This window comes from Somniosus microcephalus, chromosome 33 (genome assembly GCF_052327205.1).
Source record: "Somniosus microcephalus isolate GS21.2 chromosome 33, FLI_Smic_1.0, whole genome shotgun sequence".
Taxonomy (NCBI): Eukaryota; Metazoa; Chordata; class Chondrichthyes; order Squaliformes; family Somniosidae; genus Somniosus; species Somniosus microcephalus.
In genome coordinates, this window is record NC_141019.1 from 28,333,314 (window position 1) to 28,355,855 (window position 22,542).

A 22,542-nucleotide genomic window follows, 5' to 3' on the forward strand; every position below is an offset into this window, starting at 1 on the left:
GCTCCCAGCAGTGAGCGCAGGTCAGGAAATCGGTCTGCAGTTTACACTAGGTCATGTTATCACCCCTTTTATGCCTGGATGAGTGCAGCTCCAACAACACTCGAGAAGCTCGACACCATCCAGGACAAAGCAGCCCCGCTTGATTGGCACCCCATCCACCACCTTCAACATTCACTCCCTCCACCACCGGCGCACCGTGGCTGCAGTGTGTACCATCTACAAGATGCACTGCAGCAACTCACCAAGGCTTCTTCGGCAGCACCTCCCAAACCCGCGACCTCTTCCACCTAGAAGGACAAGGGCAGCAGGCGCATGGGAACACCACCACCTCCAAGTTCCCCTCCAAGTCACACACCATCCTGACTTGGAAATGTATCGCCGTTCCTTCATCGTCACTGGGTCAAAATCCTGGAACTCCCTACCTAACTGCACTGTGGGAGCACCTTCACCACACGGACTGCAGCGGTTCAAGGCGGCGGCTCACCACCACCTTCTCAAGGGCAATTAGGGATGGGCAATAAATGCTGGCCTTGCCTGTGACGCCCACATCCCCTGAATGAATTAAACTGAAAGTCACAGGGATTTTATCCTGGAGGTGGTTTTTTTTTTCTCCTGTCCCCTCCCCCTTTGGAACCAGCACTGTTTTCTCATTTTATACTCACAACATTTTGGTTTTGTTCTATCAGAATACAAAACTGTACATAACAGACAACTTAAGTGACGTTCAGAGCTCACCCACAATAGTAGTTAGAATTCAGCTGTCCGAAGTATCACAGCACTAGATCAGAAATGTAACATTGGACTGGGAGACCATTGTGGCGATGTCCTTCCCTAACTCACCTTGTACACTGTTCCAAATACTCCAGACCCCAGCACCTTGACTTTCCGCAGTTCCGTCTCTTTCAGAATTCGTGTGTTTACCTGGCTGGGTGAGTCGGCACCGGGATCAAGGGGATCGAGCAGCTAATGAAGAGACAAAAATCACAGAGGCAAAGTGTTATCCTTCGGCCAGTAATGGAAATTGTGCCATTGGTCTCAGTGCCATTAATGTTGTTGAGTGCATGAAGTGAAAGAAGGGCCCTTTAAAAAAGAAATTCCCCAAAAATGCTAATAAACTTCAACAGTTTTTTCCTTAGTGTCGGAACTTGGCCCAGACTTGCAAGGAGATTCAGTGGAGGTCCACGCAATATCACTCTTGGAACGCAATCTCAACCCCAACACAGCTCCTACTGCACTCTCAGCCTGCACACTGCCCCCCCTGAAAACAAACCGCTCTGCTTCAACCTCAGGATGACCTCTCACCTCAGTCCCAGTCTCCAGGAATCGCCGCATTGCCCTCTTCTTCCGAATGATCTGCCTTCTCCAGTAAATGACGGCCAGCAGCACCACAAGCATCACGGCCATCAGGCCTCCAACCACTGCTGCCACAATCTGAGGGATTTGTCTGGATTCAAAACAAGGCAAGTCAAAGCAGGATGGGCCATACACAACGGAACGTGAAAGTCACGTCATTATATTCACCTTGAATATGAAGTCTGCAACTACGTGCTAGAGAGAGGTTAGATCAAGGGCAGCCACAAAGAGCTTTAAAGGTCACTTATCAATTTCATTGTTTGAAAAAAAAGTTCAGAAAAGTGTCCAGTTGGTTACAATAGCGCAATTTAGAATTATACAATAGTATAGCACAGGAGGCGGCCATTCGGCCCATCGACCCTGCGCTGGCTCTTTCGAAGAGCAATCCAGTTAGTCCCACTCCCCCGCTCTTTCCCCATATCCCTGTAATTTTTTCTCCTTCAAGTATTTATCAAATTCCCTGTTGAAGGCTATTATTGAATCTGTATCCACCGCCCATAGAGAACTCCTGGACACATCTGCGGCACTGTGAAGCTACTCTGCAGCCTGGTAGTGTGTTGGTTACACTGCTTGTTTCACGCCAGCATGTTGCAGGTTCAAGCTCCAGAGGGAGCGACACCTGAAAGCACATGGAGGGAACGAGGAACTTGTGCTTGTCCCCAATCCTCTTCCCTCCTCTCCTGACGGCACTGATTCTTGCAGGGATAGCACGGGTGCCAGCTGCCCGCCAGTATCTCCACTAAGTGGCCATTTTTCATGTGTGACTCTACACAGCGAGTGTCGGCAGGCTATTGGCTTATATGGGTGGGGGGGGGGGGGGGGTGAGCGGGAAGAGGGGTGCATCAGTCGAGCCAGACCCTGTCCTCCAAATGACATCTACACACCTGAACTTTCCAGCAAGGGTCACTGGATAATGGCTGGGAGCAGGAACTCTGGCCGTCAGCGTCAGCCATGGCTCAGTGGGTAGCCTCTCGATCAGAAGGGGTTGTGGGTTCAAGTCCCACTCCAGACACTTGAGCACAAAAATCTAGGCCGACACCGAGGGAGTGCTGCATTGTCGGGGGTGCCGTCTTTCGGATGAGACGTTAAACCGAGGCCCCGTCTGCTCTCTCGGGTGGACGTAAAAGATCCCTCGGCACTATTTCGAAGAAGAGCAGGGGAGCTATCCCCGGTGTCCTGGCCAATATTTATCCCTCAATCAACATCACTAAAAGAAATGTATCATAAATGTTGAAGTTCTATCAATTTATAATACTGTAATCCACATGAATCTTTGGCACCCCGAAGACCTTGGAGTGAGAGTGTGGAGAGAGGGAGGTGGCACAATGATAAATTGTCGACTTCACCCCACAGCGCAGATGTTGGCCCCATGCTATGAATCAGCTCTGTGCTAGTACTCACACAACACAGCAATCCTAGCCGCAGCTAGGAAGTGTTTGAAGTGAAGCACTGTAATTAAATTGATTAAACGTGTCCTTTAAAGCTCTGGGGAAAAAGCAGAATGAGGCGTGCAGCAAAACCCACAGGGACTGTCAGACGTACAGCAAACAAGATGTTCAGGATCCAGTGAGTTGGAATTCCCCAACTGAGGGAACAGAAAACTTTGCTGAAGAAATGTCGTTTGATCTGGAAATGTCATCTTTTTCCCCTTGTGGGGTGGGAATTTTTGGATTGTCGCGGGGAGGGATGTTAGCGTTGGGAAATGGAACGTGCTTCCATTTCATCACCCAGTGTCAGCATCAAATACTCCCAGGTCGGGGACAGCGTAAAGCTCCCTCTACTCTGCCCCAGCACGCCTTGGCCCCAGCCACAGGTGGGCACTTCCTACTGCACAGTGTGACGTTTCCCATTCACCACATCAGCAGTCCAATATTTTAGCCAATTATGTATGATATAGATCTGAATCTTTCATAGAGCCATAGAATCTTACAGTGCAGAAGGGGGCCATTCGGCCCATCATGCCTGTGCCGGCTCTCTGTAAGAGCTACCAGCAACGTCCACATCCCATGAACGAATTTTTAAAAAATTAGTCCCACTCCAGTGTTCCTCATAGCCCTGTAAATGTTTCATTGTTAAGTACGTATCCAATTCCCTTTTGAAAGCTCCTATTATCCCAATAATGATTTTGTTTTTAAATGTGTCAATCTAAATTCTGAGTCTATAATATTTGTAGTCTCCAGATTGCATTCATCATCGTAGTTTATATAACCTGAAATCCTTTTTATTTTTGAACTCTAGTTGTGAAAAAATGTAATCATTCTGCTGTCTGTTTCTCTCTTTAATGGTTAGCATATGTCGCACTTATGCTACTGGGTAACTGATATGTTGCACTATATTTACGCACTTTAATAATACAGAAATAACTGGTTGAACACAGTAAGAGAATCTGTTTAGAAATGGCACAAAACTACAGCAAGATATTTCTAATGGGACTTGACCAATTGGGGAAAATAACCGGCGGTTTATTTGGAATCAGGGCAGCTTGATTTGCATTAAACACTTGAGCTCACTTGTTCCTGTCCTGACAATCTGGCAAAACAGGTGAGAAGGTTTTTACAAAATGAAGACACGCTTCCTGTTTTTCCCAGTATTAGGAATATCCTGGCCATTAGATACAACAGAGTGCTGAGAAAATCCCAATGAAAATGGAGGATGATTCCAGTCAAACATTAAATTAAATTAGGGTTTGCTTTAAAAAAACACACAATAACTGGCATCATCAAATGAGTATATTGTCAATTATGGAAGGTATGCAGTTTTTTTAAATACAAGTTCTTTCTTTGGTCCCTACATTTTTCTTTTTGATCAGTGCTCTGTTGAAACTTCAGAATTCTGCCCTTTCTTTGTATCACTAAAGATTGGCAGTAATAAATTCAGTCTTCCTACTTAAGCCACCTTGAGCAATGTTGCACGAGTTTTTCTTGGTTGCCCTTTAACAAGAACCGAAGCATTTTTTTTTTTTTTTTTTTTTTTTTTTTTTTTTTGAGAGTTAGCTTTCACAAACACATTTTGGAATGGGAGCAAGTCTTTTGAGTGGCGGTAAAAACAGGACACTCTGTTACTGCTTTGTACTGGTCTTACTCTCCTGTTTGTTCAATATACTTTTCTGTTAAGCTTTACGCACTAAGTTCCCTCAAAACCATTTCGTTGTGCTGCATTTCCAGTGGCAAGGATAGGGGGCAGCGTGGGGGGAGGGAGGAAGAGTGAGAAACGCAAGCGGTTTGGAGAATTATATTTTGCTTTTGATAGCACACACGCTCCTCTAGACATACTAAACTTGAGCGTAGCTGAAAGGCTGGTGGAGGAGTCCAGGATATTTTAATGTAATGTGAGCAGGAGATTTTTCCACAGGCAATGAAAGGGTTTGAACAGCGAGGCTGTAACACGAGAGACGAGCATGAATGGTGTCTGCAGCAAAATGATCTGATCTCATTCAGTAGAAGAAAGGACCACTCAGGATTTCACATGCATGGTTAAGGGGAGACATACTTTTTGTCATTCCATTTTTTGCACCTTGGACGTTGCGTTATGTTTGCACTTAAATCCACACAATGGAGGAGGGAAATAATTCATGTTCCCCAGAACTTTATACCATTCTACCAACTGAGATGGCAGGCAGGGCACTTGCCAATGCTGTTCTGCATTAAGGCGGTGTGAGAGAGGAGGATGGGTTGACTTCACCCCCATTTCCTCCCCCCTCCCTGCCTCAGGTTAAGTGACTCGCCACCAATCCCTTGGCAGCTTGGTGTGGGGAGAATCGCGGGCACAGACCCAACATCTCCCGTCCTGTGGCCCAGAGCAGTGGCACATTGCTACACGGTGCCATCCGCTGCCTGCTTCATGTTGGCAAATTTCTAAACTGAAAGGCAGACCCTTTCACACGAAACGCCTGGTGCAATATAACAACAGAAGGCTATGTTGCCACCCTTAATCACGAATTCATACCAAACACTGCACTCCTTAAAAGGTGCAAGTCAACTTCACGCTGTTTACTTGAGTGTAAAGCCAGAAATACCTCATCTGTACGAACTCTCTGGAACCAACTGAAACTGCGCTCAGTATGAACGGTTCAGATTAGCAAAGGATGCAGCAGAATCCATCTACTTCGTTTTTTTCCTTCCAATTTCTCCCCTCCGGGTTGACATCAGCTAACGTAGCTCAGACCTGGGATCGAATGTGGGGCCTGCGTGGCTCAGTACCACAGTTGGCCGTACAACCGAGCCACCAGGGCAGCCCATTACAAAGAACATGTAACCCAAATGTATTCTAGAGAGTCAGCAGTTGAGTGATTCCCAGCCCGCTGTCATTAAGGAATCCTTACAGATGAGGTCCGACTGAAGGAGGAAACACCAGCCACCAAAGCAGGCCAAAAAGACCAATGGGAAAGCATGTTACTGAGCAGTGATGAGAACAGTGGCTAATGAAAGCATTGGCAAAGACACACGGGGAGCATCACAATTCGGGGGCAGCAGGCGATGTCATTGAGTGGCTGTTAAATTCTACACAGATTATTAGTACAAATAAATAGTTATTCCTGTACTCTGATCGACAGGGATGACTTATAGCGAGTGCCGTGACATGGAGTGAAACAAAGATTTGATTGACACATTATTCATCTCTTCATATCCTACCAAGTATCAGAACTGAACACAATCTCCTTTCTGGTCTTGGCTAATATGAAGTCTGGCCGCGTCTGAAAGAGGCGGCTTTTCATTTTCAACCCAGGGACATCATCAGATATTGGACAGATAACCTGCAATGCAGGACTCCCTGGCACTATTTCAAATCCCAGCCTCTAGAACTACTGCACTAATGCAGAACCTCCTTTCTCCGGATACTGTTCTGAGTACTTAGGAGCCCATCTGTTGATTTGGGGTGCACTTATATTACAGGTTTAGTGCAGTGTGTCACAAACGCTCTCCTAATGTAGCAATACATGTCTGTCCACTTCACTCTGCCTGCCCCTAAATGTTGCCCGCTCCTCTTTCCATTTGACATGACGCTCGTCACCAGGAAGCTGCCAAGCACAAGAGGATGATTTCATTTTTCCTTCTGTCCCTTCTCCTCCTCCTCCTCAAGGCTTTGCCTCCTCGCTAGGGTTTAGTTTTACAGGCACGAGCTATGCTACGTCGCCCAAGTGGCCGTTATTCATGTACGAGCCTAGACAGCGAGGGGGCCATTTTAACCCTACTCACTCAGCAGAAACCAGGCGGGCGGGGCAGTTAAAATCGCCCCGGGTCTTGCCTGTCCGAAAGCCGCCATGATTACAACATCTGCAATTTTAACCCGCTCTCCTGAGCAGGCAGCGAGGACAGGCGCCCGGAGCCAACGGGGTCCTTCTGTACATGTGCATGTTGCGGCCCGATGACATCATTGAGACCCGACTGTAATTTTAACTCAGGCCTGAGCGGGGAATCTACCTGGAGTTAAAATCGGGGTCTCGAGTGTCATTGGGTAATGTTACAGTTGTGCCCACAGACAAGTAACTGGATTGTGAGCAGGAGTGGGAACCCTGGCTGATTTCCCACCCCTTCATAACCCAGGCCAAAAGTAGCATCCCAATTTCCAAGTCGATTGAGATCAGCTAGCTGAACACGGATCAGGGATTAAAACCTGGATCTTTTGCCTGTGTGGTCGGGATACGTTACTGCCTTTTTAACCACGAGCCACCAGGGGGAGCTCCTAATTACCATTCAACACAACAAAAAAGTGAAACTTTCTCCTCAAATCTGTCCCCTTCCCCACCCAAATCTAATGTTGCACTCCCACATCACAGCTCTGATCTGGAGGCGAGGGGGGTGGGTTTGAGAGGATGTTACCTATTGTGCAATGCTTTGATGGGAGCCATCCAAGGATAGCGAGAGCAGTCCAGCACAGTGGGACCCTTACACCTGGATTTAATCAGAATAAAAGATGAAAGTCACAAGGAGGCATGCACACACGCACACAGTCAACTATACCTATGGACAACCTCGCCACAGTCCGCAGCGTCTGAACCTCGGCACCTGGTGTCATGGCAACACAAAAGAAAACAAGTAAAAACCACAAAGCAGTTCTCAGGCGGACGTTCAGGAAAGAAGCGACAACTCGATTTAGATGTAGCAAGTGCACCAATAGGTCTATATTTCCTAACGTTTAGAAGAATGAGAGGTGATCTCATTGAAACATTTAAGATTCTGAGGGGGATTGACAGGGTAGATGCTGAGAGGTTGTTTCCCCTGGCTGGAGAGTCTAGAACTAGGGGTCACAGTCTCAGGATAGGGGGTAGGCCATTTAGGACTGAGATGAGGAGAAATTTCTTCAGAGGGTTGTGAATCTTTGGAATTCTCGACCCCAGAGGGTTGTGGAGGCTCAGTTGTTGAGTATATTCAAGACAGAGATCGATAGATTTTTGGACTCTAGGGGAATCAAGGGATATGGAAATTGGGCGGGAAAGTGGAGTTGAGGTCAAAGATCAGCCGTGATCTTTTTGAATGGGGGAGCAGGCTCGAGGGGCCAAATGGCCGACTCCTGCTCCTATTTCTTATGTTCTTATAAAACAGTGTGGAGCAAACCTCAGGGATTTAAAAAAAAATACACATTGCAGTAAATGTTCATTTTGCTTTGGCGCTCATGTAAAAACAAAATCTGCAAACGCTGTCCAACTGAGAGGTCCGTCAGGTGACCGGGTCTGGCATCGCCTGCCAGGAAGAGGTGTGCCAGCGCAGCGTTGCCTCACCCACCCGCTCCGACAGGCTGGCCTGAGGTCGAGAACGTGCATTATACTGTGGCACAGCACGGTGGTACACAAACCCAAGGCAGCATCACAAAACGAACACACTGGAAGTGTAACCAGACTTTCTAAGTTCACTGTGCGATTGGCTTCGTGATTTTTTTTTTTTAATATTCCAATTTTCTCTCCCAAGAGTAGCGAGTCCTTGCTGGGGTACCGTCGCAGAAGTCCAAGTGGCTGTTATTCATGCATGAGCCTTAACAGTGAGTATTGCCTGGCTATTCGACTACGAGGCACCGGGAACATGTCAGATCCTGTCCTGACCCGATGTCCATACGTGCACTTCCAGCAGGGGGTCTGTTGCATAGCAATCAGACTTGGGAACCCTGGATGATTTTCCCCTCCCTAGCCCAGGGTTCCCAAGAGCAATTGCGGCCCCAGCGGGAGGAGGTTGGGTTGGGGGGGGGGGGGGGGGGGTGGGGAGGTCAGCTTATTCAGCATAGAGGTGATACTTGCATCCAGTGGGACCACCACCCCCTCTCATCGTATGGGCTGCGGGAGCCCACAAAACCCTCCCGCTGTACAAGACTAACCCCCCCACCCACCCCTATCGACTGGTATGAAGATGGTTACACCCATGGAAGGAGTGTTCCCATTACAACCTGTCAGACTGTTGATCAGTTTTCAAATCCTCCCACGACTGCACACGGTTCTCCAAGGGAAGAATGTGAAGACACAAAAACAACAACGTTTGAAGAATTTAAATGGCGAGAAGTCACAGGCAGTTACTCTGTACCCACCCCTGCGTACAGTTCTCATGGCAGGGTTTGCATTCTTTGTTCTTGTCCGGGTATTTGAAGATGAGGCCCCTCTCTCCCTGGATTCCCTCGGGACACTTTTCCACACAGTTGGGTCCGTCTTTGTAATGGGCACACTGAAAGCAGTGAGCAGGTCCCTGGAGAGAACAGAAAAAGAGATGAGGTTGGATCGGACAAAATGAGTGCCGTGTTGGACAAATCTTCCCTGGGCTCTCACTATGTTGCAATCAAGACTCATCGCTCCATCTCCTGTTGCAACTCCTTTCCTCGGACCTCACAACTATGGAACTCCTCATTCCCTCAGTCTCCCTTCCTCCCACAATCCAAGTTTCATATCGCCTCATTGCTACTTACTGATTTACCCAATCTTCTCCCCTAATCTTTTCAATCCAGGAGGTGTCCTGCACTGTGGGCCATGGGCGTTCACCTGGGTTTCCCCAAGAATTATTTTTGAGCAGTGAGCCTGAATCAGATTACAATATTCTTGTAATTGCACTGAAAAACGGCGTCATTTCCTTGTTTTCGAAAACCAAGTAGATGCTGTGACCTTGCGGTTGAGGTGACCAGAGCAGTCCAGTCACTCAATGATGGCTGGTTACTGGTGGGTTCTAGCACACTGTGCCACGGACTGGTAGCACATGCCTGCCATTGCCCAGACACCGTCACTGTGGATAGGTATCAATCTGAAGTCGGACACATCACCGCAGTCGAGATCCTTCTTATGCACCTCATGGTGGGCAGCAATCAAACAAGAACGGCAAAGGCTTGGGAGGAACTCACCCGTCACCTCGTTTGGCCAGCGATAACGCAAAACACAGGGAGAAAATAAATAAAGACTATGAAAAAGGAGAAAAAATGTTTGTTTTCCAGCTGACTGAGACTCGATGTGAAACGTGTTCTTGATATTGTATCCGTTTGGGCGGTAAACCGCTGGAGCGGATCACCCACCTGTTATAGAACCTGCCCGAGTGGGGGAGTGGGACCAATCGGATCGCTCTTTCAAAGAGCCGGCACAGGCACGATGGGCCGAATGGCCTTCAGTGCTGTGAGATTCTATGATTTTCATTCCATTTAAATCAATGGAAATAAAAATTGGGTGGCCTATCGTGGCCTATTGTGTGCAGTTTTGGTCGCCTTATCTGAGGAAGGATGTTCTTGCCATGGAGGGAGTGCAGCGAAGATTCACCAGACTGATACCTGGGATGGCGGAAATGACGTATGAGGAGAGATTGGGTCAATTAGGCTTATATTCGCTAGAGTTTAGAAGAATGAGAGGGGATCTCATTGAAACTTATAAAATTCTAACAGGACTAGACAGACTAGATGCAGGAAGGATGTTCCCGATGGCGGGGGAGTCCAGAACCAGGGGTCACAGTCTAAGGATAAGGGGTAAGCCATTTAGGACAGAGATGAGGAGGAATTTCTTCACCCAGAGAGTGGTGAACCTGTGGAATTCTCTACCACAGAAGGCAGTAGAGGCCAATTCATTAAATATATTCAAGAAGGAGTTAGATATATTTCTTAAGGCTAAAGGGATCAAGGGATATGGGGAGAAGGCAGGGACAGGGTACTGAGTTTGGATGATCAGCCATGATCGCATTAAATGGCGGAGCAGGCTCAAGGGGCCGAATGGCCTACTCCTGCTCCTATGTTCTATGTTTCTATCCGCTTGGAAACCAACTATCTGCGTGTTATACAATGCGGAACATCCTGCTGTTGATGTTCCAGAACACAGTGCAAATGTTAATTGCAAAGCCCAGTGCCAGCAGTCTGTTAGAATGGACTGACCCAGGCAGGGGAGAAGAGATCACTAGAAGAGGAGGTCAATATTGGCGGATGTACTTTCAATGTAACATCATATCAAAGTATTGCCACCTTTAAATCTGATCCCTGCAGCTTCCTGGGATTTTCCTTTCAAACTTGACAAAGAGACAGCCAGTTGATACACACGCCAGGCTCAGATACCTGCAGGAGTGGATGCTGGGTGACGGAAACTCGGTTCAAAGTCTGCAGCCAGATGGTGTTGAACTGGGATTTGCTGATACCTCCTAATTAGTAATGTGGGACCAGAGAGTATATTGATCCCCACTACATCCCCCTCCCTTCCCCCTTTCTCCACCCACAATGCAGAAACATTCTTCAAAATTAATTTTTTTAAATGAATATGAAAACCAAAGCAAGACGAGCCACTTGTGGTCAGTCTGACCCACTGTCGGCATACCAATTTTCCTCCTACCGTTCCATTGCAGGTGGGGCCTCCCTCGATGATCTTACACTCCGGGTGACACTGCACGCACATGGAGCCATCGGCGTATTCTCGCTGGTCTCTGTATAAAGAACAGTAGAACACATATTGATTCTGCACACAGCTCCCTCCCACCCCTTACTGCAACAAGTTTAAGACCCCTAAGTCACATGACTGATATTCAGCTCCCATCAACCTGCAGTTCCTTGCATTCATGAGTTACACGTTCACCATATTAGATTGGATGAAGAAGCCTATTTGCTTCACCCTACCTGAATACCAGCCCTACCATCTTCCATATACAACATCGACACGTTTCTTAAATGAATCCAGTGTCCTGGCCTCAACCATTCTTCCTGACGACCCTCTCCAGTTGCTGAGATACATGTTGAATAAACAGACACCTGGGAGGGTGTTACAAAATGTCCGTTTGGCTCACTCAGTAACACCTTTGCCTCTGAGTCAGAAGGTTGTGGGTTCGAGCCCCACTCCAGAGACTGGAGCACAGAAATATAGGCCAACACTCCAGTGCAGTACCAAGGGAGTGCTGCACTGTCGGAGGTGCCGTCTTTAGGATGAGGTGTTAACCCGAGGCCCCATGGCCTGGTTCTAGACTCCCCAACCAGGAGAAACATCCTCCCTGCTTCTACCCGGTCAAGCCCTGTAAGAATTTTGTATGTTTCAATGAGAAACATCATTGAAATCAGGTGGACATTAAAGATCCCATGGCACTATTTGAAAAAAAAACAGGGAGTTGTCTCGGTGTCCTGGCCAATATTCCTCCCTCATCCAACACCACCACCACTAACTGATCATTCACCTCATTGCTGTTTGTGGATTCTTGCTGTGTGCAAAATGGTGCCACATTTCCCCACATAACAAAAGTGACTGGGATGTTTTAGGAGGTACATGTTAAAAACGTGACATAAGCAAGTGCATGATAGAAACATAGACGATAGGAGCAGGAGTAGGCCATTCGGCCCCTCGAGCCTGCTCCGCCATTTAATGAGATCATGGCTGATCATCCAAATTCAGTACCCTGTCCCTGCCTTCTCCCCATATCCCTTGATCCCTTTAGCCTTAAGAAATATATCCAACTCCTTCTTGAATATATTTAATGAATTGGCCTCAACTGCCTTCTGTGGTAGAGAATTCCACAGGTTCACCGCTCTCTGGGTGAAGAAATTCCTCCTCATCTCAGTCCTAAATGGCTTACCCCTTATCTTTAGACTGTGATATCACTGATATGACTAGTGAAAGGGCATTGAAATTCTATGCAGGGTTCAAAGATCAGAAGGTAATTAAACAATGCGCTGTACTCAGTTCTTCATTCTCCTTCCTCATCTGCGAGCATTTCTCACTTTCTACACATCCTCATTTGATGAAGAAGTCTTCCCCACAACCCAGTTGTGGATGAGACTCCCGGGAGTGTCCAACAGGGGCACTCTGTCACAGGACAAGAGGGTACAGCCCAAACCAGAATGCCAATAACCCGAAAAAGGATTTCATTTTTAAAACTCAGGAATTTCTTGCCTTGCGAGACAATTTAATATTTTTATTTACAGGCGATCAGAATCAAACTCTCTCTTTTGAGGTACGATAAGTATCAAATATACAATGGTTGAAAGTGTGTTACAAGGCTAGATTTAGGGTATGTCCCTAACAGTGGGAAGAACAAAGCTTCAGCAGTTGACCAATATTATCCGAGTCCTGAGGTACAATTTCCCGTTGAAACACCCTCCTACTCTTTACATCCCGCACACAGGGTGATCTTAATCAGCTTTCGGTATGACAGGGCCGGAATGGACCTGTGATCAATTACATGAGTTGAACTGAAGTGCTATTGCACCACAGGGTTTGAGGAGCAGTGACAGAGGAATCACTCCCTGTATAAATGATAATGGAGCCAGTTCACAGGACAAGGGGAGTCCAGCAGGAAGTCTCACCTAGGGGCTAAATCTTTCAGAGGATTTTTTCCCCACCTCAGACTAAATTAGTTAGGACTGCAGGTAGCCATAAGGACATAGTATGTTGGCCTTCGTAGCGAGAGGGTTTGAGTACAGGAACAAGGATGTCTTGCTGCAGTTGTACAGGGCCTTGGTGAGACCACACCTTGAGTATTGTGTGCAGTTTTGGTCGCCTTATCTGAGGAAGGATGTTCTTGCCATGGAGGGAGTTCAGCGAAGATTCACCAGACTGATACCTGGGATGGCAGGAATGACGTATGAGGAGAGATTGGGTCGATTGGGCTTGTACTCGCTGGAGTTTAGAAGAATGAGAGGGGATCTCATTGAAACTTATAAAATTCTGACAGAACTGGACAGACTAGATGCAGGAAGAATGTTCCCGATGGTCGGGGAGTCCAGAACCAGGGGTCACAGTCTAAGGATAAGGGGTAAGCCATTTAGGACTGAGATGAGGAGGAATTTCTTCACCCAGAGAGTGGTGAACCTGTGGAATTCTCTACCACAGAAGGCAGTAGAGGCCAATTCATTAAATATATTCAAGAAGGAGTTGGATATATTTCTTAAGGCTAAAGGGATCAAGGGGTATGGGGAGAAAGCAGGGACCGGGTACTGAATTTGGATGATCAGCCATGAGCGCATTGAATGGCGGAGCAGGCTCGAGGGGCCGAATGGCCTACTCCTGCTCCTATCTTCTATGTTTCTATGTTTCAAAAGCAGAGGGGAAGATTACTGGAAATCTCTGGATTATTATGTACAGTTTTGGTCTCCTTACCGAAGGAAGGATATACTTGCCATAGAGGGAGTGCAACGAAGGTTCACCAGACTGGTTCCTGGGATGGGGGGGATTGTCCTATGAGGAGAGATTGAGTAGACTAGGCCTATATTCTCTAGAGTTTAGAAGAATGAGAGGTGATCTCATTGAAACATACAAAATTCTTACAGGGCTGGACAGGGTAGAAGCAGGGAGGATGTTTCCCCTGGCTGGGGAGTCTAGAACCAGGGGTCACAGTCTCAGAATAAGGGGTCGGCCATTTAGGACTGAGATGAAGAGATATTTCTTCACTCAGAGGGTGGTGAATCTTTGGAATTCTCTACCCAGAGGGCTGTGGAGGCTCAGTCGTTGAGTATATTAAAGATCGAGATCGATAGATTTTTGGATATTAAGGGAATCAAGGGATATAGGATAGTGCGGGAAAGTGGAGTTGAGGCAGAAGATCAGCCATGATCTTATTGAATGGTGGAGCAGGCTCGAGGGGCTGAATGGCCGACTCCTGCTCTTATGTTCTTTAGCCCCCAGTCCATACAGGATAATGAAATTAGATATAGCGGCATGTGAGGTGAATTGGGGAGTGGGGGGGGGGGGGGGGGGGGGGGGGCTGGCGGTGGAGGGAAGTCATTGCTAACAGTAGGGCATTCCAGGAAGTGATAACAGTGGCTGAAGGGTCGATAACGAGAGGGCACAGATTTAAGGTGATTGGCAAAAGAACCAGAGGCGACATGAGGAAAAACTTTTTTACTCAACGAGTGGTTAGGATTTGGAATGCACTGCCTGATAGGGTGATGGATACAGATTCAATAGTAACCTTCAAAAGGGAAATGGATAAATACTTGGAGAAAAAATGGCAGGGATATGGGGGAAGAGCGGGGGAGTGGGACTAACTGGATTGCTCTTCGAAAGAGCCGGCGCAGACTCGACAGGCCGAATGGCCTCCTTCTGTGCTGTACTATTCTAGGATTCTGTAAGATAAAACAGTGAGTGCCACAGCCACCTACCCCTCCAGGAAATGACAGCTTTTCACACAGGTTCCACCACGACTATAGAAGCCACAGGACAGGCACTGACTGGGGCCTGGCCCCCAACAGCCATCACTGGAACACAAAAGGTCACACACCTTTCCTTCATCCCCTGTGAAAGAGAGAGGAAAAAAACACACGTCAGTACAGGCATACAGCAGGTTTGATCCAAGATTTCGATCCAATACATCTCTACGCACAAACTTCAGTTCCAAGCTCAAACACCCGTCAAGAGCTTGCACAGTTGTTCGTAAAGGACTCGGAGCAGATTGCCTCCTGCCCACTTATGGTCACATCTGGCTTCATAAGAATTAGGAGCAGGAGTCGGCCACACGGCCCCTCAAGCCTGCTCCGCCATTCAATAAGATCACGGCTGATCTTCGACCTCAACTCCACTTTCCCGCCCGATCCCCATATCCCTTAAATAAAAACAGAAAATGCTGGAAACACTCAGCAGGTCAGGCAGCATCTGTGGAGAGAGAAACAGAGTTAACGTTCAGGTCGATGACCCTTCGTCAGAACTGGAAAAAGTTAGAGATGTAACAGATTTTTAAACAAGTGTAGGGGCAGGGAGAGGGGGGAGGGGAGGAAAGAATGAAAGGGAAGGTCTGTGATAGGGTGGAAGGCGAGAGAGATTAAATGACAAAAGGGGTGATGGTGCGAGGCAAAAGGAGATGGTAACGGGACAAGTTAAGAAACAAAAGATGACTCTAGATGAAGTGTAAAGGACAACAGCAGAATGAGACAGCTGCCATGTGAGAGAGAAAAAAAAAATGGAAAAAAAAGATAGGGGCCGAGGTTATAGTCTGAAATTGTTGAACTAGATGTTGAGTCCAGAAGGCTGTAAAGTGCCCAATCGAAAGATGAGGTGCTGTTCCTCGAGCTTACGCTGAGCTTTATTGGAACAGTGTAAGAGGCCGAGGACGGAGAGGTCAGAGTGGGAGTAGAGCGGAGAATTAAAGTGACAGGCGACCGGAAGCTCGGGGTCCCTTGATTCCCCATGCGTCCGAAAATCTATCGATCTCAGCCTTGAATATACTCAACGACTGAGCAGCCACAGCCCTCTGTGGTAGAGAATTCCAAAGATTCACCACCCTCTGAAGAATTCCTCCTCATCTCAGTCCCAAATGGCCGACCCCTTATCCTGAGACTGTGCCCCCTAGTTCTAGACTCTCCAGCCAGGGGGAAACAACCTCTCAGCATCTACCATGTGAATCTCCTCAGAATCTTATATGTTTCAATGAAATCACCTCTCATTCTTCTAAACTCCAGCGAGTATAGGCCCATTCTACTCAATCTCTCATCATAGGACAGCCCTCTCATCTCAGGAATCAATCTAGTGAACCTTCGTTGCACCGCCTCCAAGGCAAGTATATCCTTGCTTAAATAAGGAGACCAAAACTGTGCACAGTACTCCAGGTGTGGTCTCACCAAAGCCCCGATGGCAGTGAATAATTGCTCTGTGTGGAGATACAGCCCATTAAGGTCCAAGTTTGTACTGAGATTGCTGATCTTAGGTGGGGCAACAGTGGAAACATTACAATTGATCTCAGTGTCTCAGGGACAGGAAGGGGAAAAGAAATCAGCCAGGATTCCCATTTCTGATTGCTTTGCAATGAATCCACCCCCCACCCCGGAAATATGTGCAGGTAGGGACAGGATACTCCACAGGGTCAAAGAGCCACCCTGCACTCAGTGACTTGGGTGAGAGCTCAGAGGGCAACATATGCCCAAGTGATCTAACCCCAGCAAGGTGTTAGTGCCTCTACAACAGTGACGACACTTCAAAAGTACTTCATTGTGTGTCAGCCGTGGCTCATTTGTAGCGCCCTCGCCTCGGAGTCAGAAGGTTGTGGGTTCAAGTCCCACTCCAGGGACTTGAGCACAAAAATCTAGGCTGACACTCCAGTGCAGTACTGAGGGAGTGCTGCACTGTCAGAGGTGCCGTTTTTCGGATGAGACGTTAAACCGAGGCCCCATCTGCCCTCTAAGGTGGATGTAAACGATCCCATGGCACTATTACGAAGAAGAGTGTAATAGTAAAAGGTATGATCAGCAAGTTCGCAGATGACATGAAAATTGGTGGGGTGGTCAATTGCGAGGAGGAAAGCCTCAGGCTACAGGACGATATAAACGGGTTGGTCAGATGGGCGGAAAAGTGGCAAATGGAATTTAACCCTGAAAAGTGCGAGGTGATGCATTTTGGACGGACAAATAAGGCAAGGGAATACACAATGAGTGGTAGGACCCTAGGAAGTACAGAGGGTCAGAGGGACCTTGGTGTACATGTACATAGATCCCTGAAGGCAGCGGAACAGGTAGATAAGGTGGTTAAAAAGGCATATGGGATACTTGCCTTCATTAGCTGAGGCATAGAATATAAGAGCAGGGAGGTTATGATGGAGCTGTACAAAACGCTGGTGAGGCCACAGCTGGAGTACTGTGTGCAGTTCTGGTCGCCTCACTATAGGAAGGATGTGATTGCTTTGGAGAGGGTGCAGAGAAGATTCACCAGGATGTTACCTGGGATGGAGCGCCTCAGCTATGAAGAAAGACTAAACAGGCTGGGGTTGTTTTCCTTGGAGCAAAGAAGGCTGAGGGGGGACCTGATTGAGGTATACAAAATGATGAGGGGCATAGATAGGGTAGACAAAGAGGAACTTTTCCCCTTAGTAGGGGGGTCAATAACAAGGGGGCATAGATTCAGGGTAAGGGGCAGGAGATTTAGAGGGGATTTGAGGAGGAACTTTTTCACCCAGAGGGTGGTTGGAATGTGGAACTCAATGCCAAAAGGGTGGTAGAGGCAGGAACCCTCACAACATTCAAGAAGCATTTGGATGAGCACTTGGAATGCCAATGCATACAAGGCTATGGACCAAATGCTGGAAAATGGGATTAGACTGGACAGGGATGGATGGGCGGCGCAGACACGATGGGCCGAAGGGCCTCTTTCTGTGCTGTAAAACTCTATGACTCTAAGAGCAGGGGAGTTATTTCTGGTGGCCTGGCCAATATTTATCACTCAATCAACATAACATGAATGAATCGTTGAGTATATTCAAGGCTGAGATCGATAGATTTTTGGGCTCATGGGGAATCAAGGGATATGGGGATCAGGTGGGAAAGTGGAGGTCGATGATCAGCCATGATCTCATTGAATGGCGGAGCAGGCTCGAGGGGCCGAATGGCCTACTCCTGCTCCTATTTCTTATGATCTTATGAAGCCAGATGTGACCATAAGTGGTCATTATCACATTGCCGTTTGTGGGAGCTTGCTGTGCGCAAATTGGCTGCTGCGTTTCCTACATTACAACAGTGGCTACACTTCAAAAGTAGTTCATTGGCTGTAAAGCGCTTGGGACGTCCGGTGGTCGTGAAAGGCGCTGCAGAGATACAAGTCTTTCTTTTTATTGGCTGTAAAATGCTTTGGGACGTCCTAAAGCCGTGAAAGGTGCTGTATAGACACAAGTTCTTTCTTTCTAGGAGAAAATTGAGGGGGGAAATAAGCATCTAACCAAGGAAATCGGGATGAACCACAGCAAGGCCTCCAAAAGGTCAAATGCAGGATAAACAAAGAAGGAAGAATGGGAGATGGAGGGAGCAGCACTGACGAAACAAGCTGGCAGCCCACTTGTTTTATGTCGGGAGGAAGGTATTTCACCAGCAACTGGCGAGCGAGTGGAATTCTCCACCCCTCGCTGACTTCACTGCTGAAACAGTGACAGCAGTCTTCTGCAGCCCAGGCTCTGCATCAGATATCAACGCAGAGTGCTGCAGGGCTTCGGGGCTGGCTTAATGACACAGCTCCTTGCTTAATCATCTCGTCACTGATGTAACGAGGCGATCATCAACTGAGGGAAGTTATGGGTTTAAGATACCAGCGTTTGCTTTGGGAACAACAAAAACAAACAGAAAGCAGTTTGTTGCTGCCATTAAACTCCAGCCTGCAATAGTTCATCCAAGATGTAACAGAAAGCCAAGGAGCTGGAGTCGAGCCGTGCGGTCTGAGGAGAGTTATCAATCACCGTGCCAGATAAATAGAGCCTGCAGCACATAACCCCACATTACCTGTCAAATTTGTCTTCTCCGTTTAAGCTGTTTCTCTAATGACACATTCGGGACTCGTCACAGGTTTGAGATATTGCTGCACCCCAGTTTCCTCCCCTCCTCTCCCAAACGTACCGACTCTGACTGGGGTACGGTTCCACAGCACCAGCCGTCCCCTGCTACCTCGCTCAAGGGGGCTATTATTCACGTCTCAGCCTATTCAGCGAACGATGCCAGACGTCGTCTTCACCTGATGGCCACACACCCGCACTCCCAGCAGGGGTTGCTGGATCGTGATGACCGAAGCCATCGTCTTCCGACCCAGCCACAAAGTCCGTTCCCCGCACCACCGATTCCAGCCCCCTCCCTGGCTCAGGCTTAACGAGACTATTCGCAACTTCTGCATCCGATTTGACCCCAAGGTGAGCTCCGACCCCGTATCCTCTCCATCACAAAGACTGCCTACTTCCACCTCCGTAATATCGCCCGTCTCCGCCCCTGCCTCAGCTCATCTGCTACTGAAATTCTTATCCATGCTTTTGTTACCTTCAGGCTCAACTACTGCAATGCTCTCGTGGCCGGCCTCCGATCTTCCACATTTCATAAACTTGAATTCACCCAAAACTCTGCTGCCCGTATCCTAACTTGCATCAAGTCCCGTTCACCCATCACCCCCTGTGCTCGCGGTGCACAAATGCCTTGATTTTAAAATTCTCATCCTTGTTTTTAAATCCCTCGATGCCTCGCCCCTCCCCATCTCCTCCAGCCCTACAACCCTCCGAGATCACTGCACTCCTCCGATCCTGACCTCTTCTGCATCTCCCACTCCCTTTACACCACTGTGCCTTCAACCGTGTAGGCCCCAAGCTCTGGAATTGCCTCCCTAAACCTCTATTTCCTCCTTTAAGACAATCCTTGAAACCTACCTCTTTGACCAAGCTTTTAGTCACCTACATAAGAAGTAGGAGCAGGAGTAGGCCATACGGCCCCTCGGGCCTGCTCCGCCATTCAATAGGATCATGGCTGATCCGAATCTAGACTCACGTCCACTTCCCTGCCCTCTCCCCGTAACCCCTAATTCCCTTATCTGCTAGGAAACTGTCTATCTCCATTTTAAATTTATTTATGTCGCAGCTTCCACAGCTCTCTGGGGTAGCAAATTCCATAGATTTACTACCCTCTGAGTGAAGAAGTTTTCTCCTCATCTGTTTTGAAAGGGCAGCCCCTTATTCTTAGATTATGCCCCCTAGTTCTAGTCTCACCCAGCAGTGGAAACATCCTCACCGCATCCACCCGATCAAGCCCCCTCACAATCTTATATGTTTCGATAAGATCGCCTCTCATTTTTCTGAACTCCAATGAGTAGAGTCCCAACCTACTCAACCTTTCCTCATACGTCAACCCCCTCATCTCTGGAATCAACCGAGTGAACCTTCTCTGAACCGCCTCGAGAACAAGTATATCTTTTCTTAAATATGGAAACCAAAATGTCTCCTTGGTGTCAATTTTGTTTGATAATCACCCGTGAGGTGCCTTGGAACGTTTTACTATGTTAAAGGCGCTGGTATAAATGCAAGTTGTTGTTGTTGTGCTGCAGAGAGAAGTGTGTGTGTCCCCCCCCACTTACTGCAGGCGTCTTCTGGTTTGTTCTCTTGATGATGGACGTCGGGGCCGGTGTCTTCCTGCGGGTACAGCACTGTCCAGTTCAGCGTGTGATAATAGCAGAGCAGCTTATTGAAAGCCACATACACCTGCCCAGCACCGATCTCCTTTAGCGACTGAAACCCAAGAGAGGTCACTTGCTTCAGCTTCATGATCATCAGAGACAAACCACGGCTGCAAAAAAAAGGGACAGCAAGGAGCACGGTGAGAGGTCTTGGAGCATGTTACGGTAGCACGTCACTTGATTTCGCCCATCCATTCCGCCCCCACTCCATAAGAGCACAGTTCTGATCAGTAGCTCGCTGCGCAGGGAATCAGAGGCACACAGCCGTGTTCCAGTACACCAACGCACTGCCCGTTAACCCGTACATTTTCAGGCATGTTCCCACAGTGTGCCACTGCACGATGGCAAGAAACTAACCAGAAATCTCGGCAATATCACAGCGGTGCCTCTCCCCCATTCCCTCCTCTTCTGACGGCACTGACTCACGCAGGGGTGTACTCCACATAAGAAATAGGAGCAGGAGTCGGCCATTCGGCCCCTCGAGCCTGCTCCACCATTCAATGTGATCATGGCTGATCTTCTGTCTCAACTCCATTCACCGGCCCTATCGCCATATCCCTTGATGCCCTTACTAGTCAGAAATCTATCGACTTCTGTTTTGAATATACCCAATGACTGAGCCTCCACTGCCCTCTGGGGTAGAGGATTCCAAAGCTTCACCACCCTCTGTGTGAAGAAATTTCTCCCCATCTCAGTCCTGAATGGCCTACCCTTTATCCTGAGGTTGTGGCCCCTGGTTCTAGACTCCCCAGCCAAGGGAAACATTCGCCCAGCATCCACCCTATCAAGCCCTGTAATAATTTTGTATGCTTCAATGAGATCCCCTCTCATTCTTCTGAATTCAAGAGAATACAGGCCTAAGTTACTCAATCTCTTCTCATACGACAGTCCCACCATCCTAGGAATCAATCTCGTGAACCTTTGTTGCACTCCCTCTATGGCAAGTATATCCTTCCTTAGGTAAGGAGACCAAAACTGCACACAGTGCTCCAGGTGTGGTCTCACCAAGGCCCTGTATAATTAGAGTAAGACTTCTTTACTCCTGTACTCAAATCCTCTTGTAATGAAGGCCAGCATACCATTTGTCTTCCTAATGGCTTGCTGCACCTGCACATTCACTTTCAGTGACTCATGTACAAGGACACCCACATGCACCAGTGCCTCACCAAAGAAGCCACTCTTCACGTTTGAGTCCAGAGAGTGAGGGTGGGCAGGCTATTTGACAGTGGGAGGGGGGCAATCCAGCTGAACCCAATCCGGTTCACCCCTGATATTCCCCCTCCCCAACCAGGCCTAGGGAGCTGAAGCTACTTGTAACAACATAAGAACATAAGAAATAGGAGCAGGAGTAGGCCATTTGGCCCTTCAAGTCTGCTCCGCCATTCCATAAGATCATGGTTGATCTTCTACCTCATCTCCACTTTCCTGCACTATCCCCATATCCCTTGATTCCCTTAATATTCAAAAATCTATTGATCTCTGTCTTGAATATACTCAACGACTGAGCCGCCACAGCCCTTTGGGGTAGAGAATTCCAAAGATTCACCACCGTCCGAGTGAAGAAATTCCTCCTCACCGCAGTCCTAAATGGCCGACCCCTTATTCTCCAGCTAAATGGCCGACCCCTAAGTCCTCCAGCTATCCTGCTGAGATTGGCCAACTTCACATTACTAAACTTGTTTTCTTTGGAGTGCTTACTTGTAGAGTGTCCTGCCTCCAATAGTAGTTAGATTGGAAAAGACACCGAAATCCGTCATGTTTTGTGGCCAGGACTGAATATTCAAGTAACCTGGAAGCAGAGAGAATGCAGGCGTGACTTTAGACAACTTCAGCAATTAAAAGACCCCATGCTCACACACTCCATCAGATAACATCACAGT

At 47.9% G+C, this 22,542-nt stretch overlaps 1 protein-coding gene across 2 annotated transcripts in view; it reads right to left on the minus strand.

The window, feature by feature from the left end:
* erbb3a (erb-b2 receptor tyrosine kinase 3a) overlaps positions 1–22,542 on the minus strand; it is a 174,458-nt gene that overhangs the window by 27,121 nt on the left and 124,795 nt on the right. Inside the window, exons 11-18 of one of the 2 annotated variants that reach the window (XM_085972814.1) lie at positions 22,361–22,451; positions 20,564–20,772; positions 14,869–15,001; positions 11,120–11,210; positions 8,866–9,020; positions 7,173–7,244; positions 1,303–1,444; positions 841–963 (exon numbers count right to left, since the gene is read on the minus strand). In XM_085972814.1, coding sequence (XP_085828940.1) covers positions 841–963; positions 1,303–1,444; positions 7,173–7,244; positions 8,866–9,020; positions 11,120–11,210; positions 14,869–15,001; positions 20,564–20,772; positions 22,361–22,451 — 1,016 coding nt within the window. Of the gene's footprint in view, positions 1–840; positions 964–1,302; positions 1,445–7,172; positions 7,245–7,313; positions 7,359–8,865; positions 9,021–11,119; positions 11,211–14,868; positions 15,002–20,563; positions 20,773–22,360; positions 22,452–22,542 lie in introns of both variants that reach the window. The other variant, XM_085972815.1, reaches the window with a different exon arrangement.